Consider the following 10370-nt stretch of genomic DNA (forward strand, 5'->3'; position numbering starts at 1 on the left):
CCCTCAGCAGCCTCCCAGCAGTGCAGCCAGCGGGTGGTCCCAGGGCACACCCGCTGCATACCTCCAGAGTGCGTTGCTACTCAAAAAGCACCAGCAGCTGCTTTTACCTCAGAAAACACAGGCAGTGAGATCGCAGCATGGAAACCCGCTTTCTTCCTCTGTTGTTGCATGGCAGCATGAGGGTGCTTGCCTGGGAAGTCAGATTTAAGTTCAGCTCCATGCTTCGAGAGAGGGGCTTCAAAGCGCACCGTATGCACTGCTGAGGAGAGGGACAGCGCCATTGCACGGGCAGTGGGGAGGTGGCACCTTCTGTATGCTCTTCTTCTGCAGGGCTGCAGCAGAAAATGGCATTCAAGGATCAGCATGTCAGGCAGAGCTGGTGAGGGGACCTTGTTCCTAGTCCAGTGGCTACTTGAAAATGTGGAAAGGTCTCAGACCCAGAGCTATTAAAATATTTTATCTCATGGCCATGAAATGAGAAATACCATGAAGCAAGATGGTGGAATGGGACTCCCATCTCACATTTCTGGGGAAGGAGCCTCTCTTTTGCATTGGGCTGTGATGGCATATCCCACCTGGAACAAGAAGGGCAATGACTCAGAGGCTCCCTACGCAGGGCCCTGTGCCACACAGGATAAGGTAAGGAGTGCCCCAAACCCACAGCAGGGAAGGGCATTGAGTCAGCATCCGTGCGATTGTGAAATGTTGGGATCCCTGCATGCAGGGCTCTGAGCGGGAGGCGGAAGAGCCCACACGAGCAGTGCCAATGGCCACCGCTGGCACGCAGGGGCAGCAGACAGAGAAGCCAGACTGCCCAGCCTCTGCCCTGAGAACCCCAATTCCCTGCTCTCCTCCTGGCAGGGGACTCCTGCAGTGACACCTTTAGTAGGGCAGGCAAGCCCCCAGCCTGGAGCCCATCTCGGTGCCAGCACCTCATGCCCACTGGCCCTGGGGAGAGCCACAAGGGCCACAGATCCCACACTGTGGGTGGCAGCCACCACCCCTGCCCGACAACCAGGCCGTCAGGAACACAAGCAGGCTCCTTCCTGGGGAAGGCAGTGCAATCAGCAACATAAAGGAAATACTTTTCACCAGAGTCATAACGGCCCATGTAGGCATGATGAGCTGGGACAAAAAACCCAAAATCAATCCAAAAGATATGCAGAGTAGTAAGCACAGACTTGAAATTTCATTCCTGTGAACTTTATAGTGCTTGAAAAATATTAAAAAATTAAGAGATAGTGTTCCATTGGTCAGGACAATTTTATTTTGAGATTATTTTCCTTGCAAAGGGATAAGTTCCACTATGAATTAAAAAAAAAAAGAGGTCGATATTACAGAAAATTTGTTTATTGTAAACAAAGTATAAAGTACAATGTAAGAAATGTGCAAATCTTTAAAGTAGTCACAAAAAGCAGATCTAATACACTATTTTCAAACCATTCACTTTCTGATATGTGTCCTCAACATAATATGATAAAATACAAATAGTGAAAATTGATGCATTGTCACAAAAGCTGGTTTAAATTCAAGGCCGGTGTCTTTGCTGCCTTGTTTTCCTCTTTGAATCACAACTTTCTAATTTAATACAATATATAATATATCCCTTTCAATTTTAGCATAAACTGCCTTTCAAAGAACAACACAATCAAGAAGCCTAAGATTCTTGGTTTTCTTCTTTAATCAACCAGAGTAGTTTACAGCTAGTTTGTTTCCAAGGTGCCCCGTTATCCACTCGACAAGCGCAGTGAGAAGGTGGAAAGGAAACCGTAAGCAACACAAAAGCAGAAGCATCATGCGATGCCCAGGTATAACCAGCTGTAACAACCACAAAGCTTGCCAAAGCAGCTGGAAAAACATTACAAAGCTAGCAACAATTCAGAAATGCTCCTGCCCTTTGGCTGCCCATGCATTGCCCCTGCATGCCCATCCCAAGCCCCTCTGGACACAGCAGTGTAAAGCTGGGTGTGTTAACCACCCTATGCAGAAGGAGATGTCCAAAATCTCCAGGAGTCTGGCACCAAATCATCAATTATGATGGGGCTGGAGAACGGTTAGGAGAAAAAGACTCCTACCAAGCAAAGGTGGCAGAAAGCAAAACAGATTTAGATTATCTTACGCAGGTGGGTTCTGGGCTTTCAAGCCTGTGCCTGTACATTGCCACTGTCCTTGTCTGCGCCTACGGAAGATGGACAGCTGACAGCTAAAACTGGAGTTGGTCTCAGGCATTAGCAGCAAACCCTCAGAAACACTTGCATGGGACTGGATCTAGAGCATACACAAGTGATTTGCAAAATTCAAAACTGGCACAATGTGGCTGCTCTGCTCTAGAGCCTTTCCTTTCTTCCTCTCCTCACCAGTGCAAAAGACACCCGCTATTCCAGTCAGCCACCGGTCCTCCCAGCAACATTTTTTGTGACTGATAGCAGGCTGCCTTTGCCTCTCTGTACTGCTGTCAGCAGCCAGTGCGGGAGAACCACAGACCGGGAGAAAAAGCCTTTTTTCAGCCAGCCTATCCCAGCAACAACAGTTAATTCCACCGTCTTCAGATCAAGTCCTTTCACTGGGCGGTGGCAGACGCTGGCGGCACGGCTCCATCACTGAGCTTGCTCACCTCCATCTGCCAGTTCGGTAATTTCTTTGCCGACAAGTGGCGACGTGCGTGCTTCGTGAGGTGGTCGCTCCGCATGAACCGCCGCTCGCACATCGGGCAGGCAAACTTCTTCTCCCCAGTGTGCGTCCTGCGGTGCCGAGACAGTTCATCAGAGCGAGCAAACCTCCTCTCACAGCCTTTCCAACTGCAACTGAACGGCTTTTCTCCTAGAAGGGAAGAAAGTACAAAGGGAAAAACCCAGTGAGTACTGAGCAATAGACACTGCTGCCTTAACTGGCAGGATTTCACTTAATTGGCCGGAAAGTTTCTATTTAGGCAGCTGAGCCTAAAATCTACGTAAGCATTATACACACAAAATGTGGAAAATTGTTTATATACTAATATTTAAGCATGCAAATTTACTATATCTCCAAGGCTAAGTAGTATGAGTAAGGGTTAAAGGATTAAAAAGGGTTAAAGGTTAAAAATTCTCTGGAACGAAATTGTTTGAAATGCTCTTCACATCTCAAGACAGCTGATTTTAACACTCAGCTCCGTGTAAACTGTGGATAATGATGACTCAGCATGCCCAAAACTCCCCTCTGAAGCGCAGCCTGCAATGATGCTTTATGTAACTGAGCTCTAGAAGTGCACTGTGAGCCTCTGTGAAAATACAGGGAACTCTTTCTGCTACTGCACTTAAGGGCTGAACCTGGAGAAGTTACTCTAGAATTACCAAGGCAGGAATAGTCTGGAGTGGATTCTCACATCCTCTCATAAAACAATCTCCAAGCTTCACCCACTTCTGGCAAAGGCATTCCTGAGGAAAAGCCTGCTAAGGCATCTTTAACTCTGGAAAGCATGCTCCATGATGGGCAAGGCCTTGCTTCCACAGATGCATTACTGAACACCTTCTGACCCAAAGCGAGTCCAGCACAAACAAAGTGCTGAGTCAACTTCCCCTCGGGGAGACTTCCTGTCAGAGATTAGGCAGCATTAAAATGCAGGCTGGCAAAAAGAGTATTTCATTGCTGGCCCACGATTTGTTCAATAAACAGATCCAGAAATTGCTACAACTATAATAAGCTGTATATACAAGCACAGTTTTCTACAACAGATACCAACATACAGCAGCAGTAACCAACCTGTGTGTGTTCTGACATGAGCCTTCAAATGGGAGCTCTTGAAGTATGTTTTCCCACATCCTGGGTAGCCGCAAATGTGACTTCTTATTCTTGAAGAATCAGCCTGAGGAGTGGTTTTTGCTGTAGAAGGTACAAAGCCAGGAGCAGGGGCAATGGGAGAGAGTCTTGTGCCATTTGGACTAACAATGGGAGCCTTTGTGCCCTGCACAACTGGCTGGGGCACAACAAACATGACAGCACCTTTGGGAACCTGGGTGCCCATGAAGACCATGGGCTGACAGAGAGCCGGCTGCTGGCTCGGCGCGGGGCTGGGCACCACGGCTGCCACAACATTGTTGTTTGTGGGCAGTGGGACCATCTGGCAGATCACTGGCACAGGGGGGGCTCCGCTGCCTTGGGCAGGGGACAGTGGTGCTGCCACCGCTGGCTGCTCTGCCGGCTCAGGGACAGACTCCTCCTTGCTCACCGAGGGCTTTGTCAAGGGCACGGGACCAGCAGCTGGCTCTGCAGTTCTTCCTTCTGCCTCTGACAGTTCGCTGGTCTCAGCACTGGCTGCCACGGCAGAGCACACGGAGTGCTCTTCTCTGGCGTTCTGCTTCCTGTTTGCTTCCCTCCAAGCACTGTCCTGGTATTTGAGCACACTGGCCGCTCTCACAGGGCAGGTTGTGTGATCACAGAGCTGGGCATCAGCCGTGTGGCGGATGACACTTGTCACTCGAGCCTTCAGAGGCCTGGCTGCTGGAGACCTCTCTGCTTCTCTCCGAGGTGTGGCCAGAGGAGGCTTGGCAGCCTCGGGCAGTGCCTTGCCGAGCGGATGGATCACCTGCGACATCTCCAAATCGGAAGGGCTGTAGGGAGGGGTCAGGCACTGTAAGGGAGAGAGAGACACAGTAAGGGGGGGACGCTAACAGGACATCACCATTAATTGTTAAAAACAAGCACACACACACAAACTGGAAAACTTACAAATGCTGGTATGGCATTGAAGTCTGCTGCTCCAGGAAGCAAAGCCTCGTCACTTTCTTCTGACATGTCAGATGCAGGAGTTATAGGTCTCATTTCTGCATGTTTCTTAAGATCTGATTTCCAGTTGCAACTCATAGAAATAAGGGCTTCTACAGCCTCATAATCACTTTTTTCAGGCGTATTGTTCCAGAAATACTTCATATCTCTCTGTTTTTCAGTCATCATCTCCATTTCTTACTCCTGTTTTGGTTAGAGAAAAAAAAAAGGAACTTTAAACCTGATGCTAAGTTTGAGTATTCTGCAGCTGCCTGTAAGAAGGCATTGCTAAAAACCAACAGGGCAACATGTACAAGGTAAATACATTTCGTGTATCTGTAGTTTCCTTATTTATGTAATACTTTTCTGAAGTTTTTAGCGAGGAAATGTGACCATCAGATGAAAATTATATAATTACTTGAGACAAAAGAACTAGTCTGGATCTTAAGTATGTTGAAGTTAGTCCACACTGCAAGAGCTGTGTCTGAGAACTTGAGAAAAATCTTCACACCCCCCCCAAAAAGTACATCAGAGCTTCCTCCACCATCCCACCCTCCTTCTATTTTTGCTTTGGAAAGACACAGCCCTCAGGATTGTGCTTATTTTGGCACATGAGAAAGGACCGCATTGGGATTGATTCACATTTTCTTCGAAAGGTATTAACAACAAAAAATGTTCTAGAAAATACTCAAAGGATCTCTCTCACACACACGTATGTGCAAGGGAAATCACCTGCCGGGAGAACCGACATATACGTACATATACACACGTCCGCACCCCCACACTCCGTGTATTCCCTGCCCGGCCCTCACGCAGGGCTGTGGGCGGGGCTCAGGCGCGGGCCCCGCCCCCGGCTGTTGGGCGCGCGCCACCCTCACCTCAGCGCACCCCGCCGGCCGCCCCCGCGCGCACCGCCCCCGCCCTACTCTATTGGTTCCCCCGGAGCCGAGCCGGGCGCCCATTGGCCCGCACAGAGCAGGGCGCGGCCCGGGGCGGGGCACCTGAACAAAGCGTGATCGGGCGCCGCCGCGCGCCGACCTTTCCCCCAGTTCCCCCGCGCGGCGCCCCCGCCTCCGGCGCGCGGCGGCGGCCGGCTGTGAGGGCGGGCGGGGGAAGGAGCCCGGGCGGGAGGAGCCGTCACCGAGGGCGGGGGCCGGGGCCGGGCTGGGGTCAGCGCCGCCACACCCGACGCCTCCCGCCGCAGGGGAAGGGAAGGGAAGCGAAGCGGCGACCCTGCGGGAAGCGGCTTACGGGGGCGACGGCCGGATCTTCCCGCAGCGCCGCTCCGCTTCCCTGCCGCCGCGCCGCCCACCCCGCGTGGCGCCGGGATCCCCCCGGCTTTCGCCTCCTCCCTCACCGCTGGCACTTGGTACGTGCAGCCGCCGAGGCCAGCGTCCGCACCCGGTCGGGAACGCAGACACAAGAGGCTGCACGGCGCCGTACCGGCGCTGCCAACAGGTTCTCGGCGGCTTCTGTCCCTCCTGCGGCTTCCCTCGCCGGCTTGCCCCGCGGAGATCTCTCCACGCGGGCGGCGCTCCGACAGCCCACCCCAGCAGCTCCAGTCCCCCACCGCGATGCAGCCCCTCCAGTCGCTGCCCCAGCCCGACCTCCGCCCGCGGTCCCTCCTGTGTTAGGTTCCCCCCCTCACGTGCCCAAGGGATCCCCATGCCGCAACACCCCCGGGGACTCCCTCCGTCCCAGCCGCCCGGACCCCCGGGATGCCCGGTTCGCTCACCGTAGGAGCCGAGTCCGCCCGGAGGTGCCGCAGCCTCTCTCCCGGTTTTCCTCTTTTTGTTCGCCGCTCCCCACTCCAGCGGCAGCGCCCCCGGGCCCGCGCGCGGGGGGGTGGGCGGGGCCCCCGACCGCTCGCCGGCCAATCGCCGACAAAGGTGTGTGGGGCGACGGCCAATGGGCGCCAGGCTGCCGCGCGTGATCGGCGGCCGCGCGGCGGCGTGGCCGGAGTGTCAGCGCGGCGTGTCCCCGCCGGCGGCTGAGTCAGGGCGGCCGCCCCCGCCCCCCCTGCCGTGCCCTTCCCTTCCCTTCCCTCCCCTCCCCGGCATCCTTGTGGGAGCGGCGGGGGCGGCCCGGCGCTTCTTCCTGCATGAGGTCACACGGCGGCGGGGGAGGGAGCAGCCTCCCCGGTGCGGCCCCCGCTCCCCGCAGGGCTGAGGTGAAGTGCGGCCGCGGGCGGGGGGAGAGGGAGAGAGCGGCGCGGACGTTCCGACCTCCTCGAGCCTTTCTGGCCCATCCCCGTGGCTGGGCGCGCCCAGGGGACCCGCTGCTGTGTCCTGGCAGCACCCTCGGGGTGGGCGAGGTCGCTGCCACGCGTCGGGACCACCCCGGTCGGCACCGGGGCGCCGGGCACTGTCCGTGTCAGCCCAGGGCGCTGCTGTTGGTGGGAGATCCGAGGCAGACCGCAGTCTGAGGAGACCCCGGGCAGGTCGGCCCCGCGGAGCTCGGCCGTGTCTGCCCGCGGCTGCCTCGCCCGCTCCCCGGCTGCTGCCGCCCGGCCGGCTCGGAACAGCTGCGGCTTAGCTGGGTCACTGCTAATCGCGTTACCCCGCAGGCTGCGGCGCGCCAGCCGGGCGAGAGCCGTGTGATCCGCTCTGCTCCGTGCAGGGTTTAAGGCGGGCTTTTTCCCGTCAGAAAGTTGTAATGAAAGTTGAAAGAGTGACTGTGTGTGTCAGGACCTGAGAAGCCAGATCAGGGCCAGGCTGCAGCTGTGACTGGTGTTGAGCTCTGGAAATGCTATTGATGCTTCGTTATAGTTCAGTTTCTTCCTGCTTATACAGCCTCACTTAAGAGATTTCCCCTCCTTCTCCTCCTCCTAAGCATCATTTGGTCAGAGCATTTCTTTGTTTTTCTTAACACCTTCTTTGCCTTAGTCTTCCACAGTAAGAAGCAGTCAGAGACCTGCTGTGCCACTTAGATGCTTACAAGTCTATGGGACTGGATTGAACTCATCCTAGGGTGATGAGGGAGCTGAAGGAAGAGCTTGCCAAGCCCCTTTTCATCATTTATCATCAGTCCTGGCTAAGCAGGGAGGTCCCACATGACTGGAAGCTGGCTGATGTGACGCCCATCCACAAGAAAGGCCAGAAGGTGGATCCAGAGAACTGCAGGCCTGTCAGCTTAACCTCAGTGCCCAGCAAGGTTATGAAGCAGATCATCTTGAGTGCAGCCACTTGACATATACAAGACAACCGTGGGATCAGTCCCAGTCAGGATAGTTTAGGAAAGCCAGGTCCTGCCTTACCAACCTGATTGCCGTTTTATGACCAGATGATCTGCCTTGTAGATGACAGGAAGGTTGTGGATGTAGTCTACCTGGACTTCAAGAAAGCTTTTGACTCCGTGTCCCATAGCATACTTCTGAGAAACGTGGCAGCCCATGGCTTGGAGAGGCAAACTCTTCACTGGGTTGAAAACTGGCTGGATGGCCAGGCCCAGAGACTGGTGGTGAATGGTGCTACATCCATTTGGCATCCAGTGACCAGTGGTGTCCCCCAGGGATGAGTGTTGTGCCCAGTCCTGTTTCATATCTTCATTGATGATCTCGATGAGGGGATCCAGTAAATTTGTGGATGGCACCAAGTTGGGTGTGTGTCAGTCTGCTGTGGAGTAGGAATTCTCTGCAGAGGGATCTGGACAAGCTGAATCAATAGCCCAAAGCCAGTGGTAGGAGGTTCAATAGGGAGAATTGCTTGGTCCTACACTTTTGTCCATATAACCCCATGCAGCAGGACCTGCTGTGGGCAGTGTCTGGAAAGCTGTGCAGAAGAAAAGGACCTGGGGGTGCTGCTCAGCTACTGAACATCATCCAATGTGTGCCCAGTGGCCAAGAAGGCCAGTGGCATCCTGGCCTGTATCAGCAATCATGTGGCCGGCAGGACCAGGGCAGTGACCCTCCCCATGTACTCAACACTGGTGAGGCCACACCTTGAGGCTGTGTCCAGTTCAAGGCCCCTCAATTCAAGAAGGACATGGAGGTGCTGGAGAGAATCCAAAGAAGGGCAACCGAGCTGATGTAGGGTGTGGAGCACCAGTCTTGTGAGGAGCAGCTGAGGAAACTTGGGGTGTTTAGCCTGGAGAAAAGGATGCTCGGGGGTGACCTTATCGCTCTCTAACTCCGTGATGAGAGGTTGTAGCCGGGTGGGGGTTGAGCTCTTTTCCCAGGCAACAAGCAACAGAATGAGAAGGTAGCCTCAAGCTGCCTTGGGGTGGTTTGGGTTGGACATTAGGAGGAATTTCTTCACATAAAGGGCGATTAGGCATTGAAATGGGCTGCCCAGGGAGGTCCTGGAGTCATCGTCCCTGGGAGTGTTTAAGGAAAGACTGGAGGTGGCACTCAGTGCCATGGTCCAGTTGGCACGGTGGTGTTCAGTCAAAGGTCTCAGATGCCTTTTCAAACCTAATTGTTCTGTGATTATGTCATTCTTCCTGTCCTTCCCGTTTTCAATAGTGTCACGGTCCTATTCTTTCATTCTGCTTAATTCTTCATATCTAATTCTCCATGTCAGCCAAATCCAATTGGCAGAAGGGCTCTGGCAGCAGGTGATGTGTTCCTGTAACTTGCTGGAACACAAGGAAACAAGAAACACATGTCCCAGAGAGTTTAGTTATGCCTGAAAGAGAAAAAAAAAACACCCAAAACCAACCAACCAACCAAAAAACCCCAAAAGAAACAAACAAAAAAAAAACCCCACAAAAAACCCAAACCAACTTGCAAGAAATGAGCAGTTTCTCCAGCCTGAAGATAGAAAAAAGATATAAATATTGCAAAACATGACCATGGATGTAAGTAATTTAAAGTAATACTTAACCATTTCACAGACACGTATTGACAAAAGAGTGGTAATTTTATTCCCAGGAAGACACTTTTAAAATTTATTTATTTATTGCTTTAATTCCAGTATTTCAGCTGATACATTATACAGATGGAATCTCTGTTATTTGGCTCCATAATGGTACCCCAGACACATCTGATGGGATGTGTTCTCCTACTGTGCCCCCTTGCACCAGGCTGCCAGTGGTGGGATTCCTTTCTCCTTGTTCCTACAGCTGCCACAATTGGCACCTGTAGGAAAACATGCCAGAGGGAAATCTGCATCTCCCATCTCCTGTTTCTGCTGTGCCGCCTGAGTATACGCCTGACTTTCTGACAGATTTTATAAGATCCCTGCTGTGCCTGCGCGGAAACACATTGGCTTGTCTGCCTTATCTAGAGGGAATTCACTTCAGGAGGATCCAAATTCCTTTCACTACTAGTAGCAAACAGTTGTTTACAAATTACTCCATTGGATCCCACCTCTCTGGTTGGAGAAACGAGAAAGAGTGTTTACTGTGTGTTTCACACTGAAATCTACAGGGGAAAAAATGTTGATAAAATGGTTGCTTGGCTCCCAGAACATGCTGTCCTTCGCCAGAAGGTGCTACTGTCACACAGGGTGCAGCTGGGGAGAGAGTTCCTGCCTCACAAGTGCATCTGCCCTGGCTGAAATAAAGGTTGTAGGACAAATACTCCGTAGCTCTTGGTGAAATTCTGTGTTTGCTGTTTATGGCAAGTTCTGTCATAGTTTTTGGGATTGTAAGTGGTTTTATTTAAAGCATTCCAAAATCTCATTTGAAAC

The 10370-nt window shown here is 52.8% G+C and overlaps 1 protein-coding gene across 1 annotated transcript; it reads right to left on the reverse strand.

Moving 5' to 3' along the window:
• Positions 1-1334: 1334 nt before the first annotated feature.
• Positions 1335-6593, reverse strand: KLF10 (KLF transcription factor 10). The gene is made up of 4 exons (XM_059864980.1): positions 6476-6593; positions 4705-4944; positions 3739-4606; positions 1335-2820 (listed from the first exon to the last, which is right to left on the reverse strand). The coding sequence occupies exons 2-4, from the start codon at positions 4933-4935 to the stop codon at positions 2561-2563; spliced, it is 1359 nt and encodes a 452-aa protein (XP_059720963.1). The 5' UTR covers positions 4936-4944; positions 6476-6593; the 3' UTR covers positions 1335-2560.
• Between the last annotated feature and the right edge of the window lie 3777 nt (positions 6594-10370).

Source organism: Haemorhous mexicanus, chromosome 1 (assembly GCF_027477595.1).
Source record: "Haemorhous mexicanus isolate bHaeMex1 chromosome 1, bHaeMex1.pri, whole genome shotgun sequence".
Taxonomy (NCBI): Eukaryota; Metazoa; Chordata; class Aves; order Passeriformes; family Fringillidae; genus Haemorhous; species Haemorhous mexicanus.

Excerpts from the sequence above, each read along its gene's own strand:
- KLF10 (XM_059864980.1), bottom strand. The coding sequence starts at position 4,935 with ATGGAGATGATGACTGAAAAACAGAGAGATATGAAGTATTTCTGGAAC. Across the intron at positions 4,607-4,704 it reads TCAATGCCATACCAGCATTT|TGCCTGACCCCTCCCTACAG; the intron begins GTAAGTTTTCCA and ends TCTCCCTTACAG. Across the intron at positions 2,821-3,738 it reads TCATGTCAGAACACACACAG|GAGAAAAGCCGTTCAGTTGC; the intron begins GTTGGTTACTGC and ends CTTCCCTTCTAG.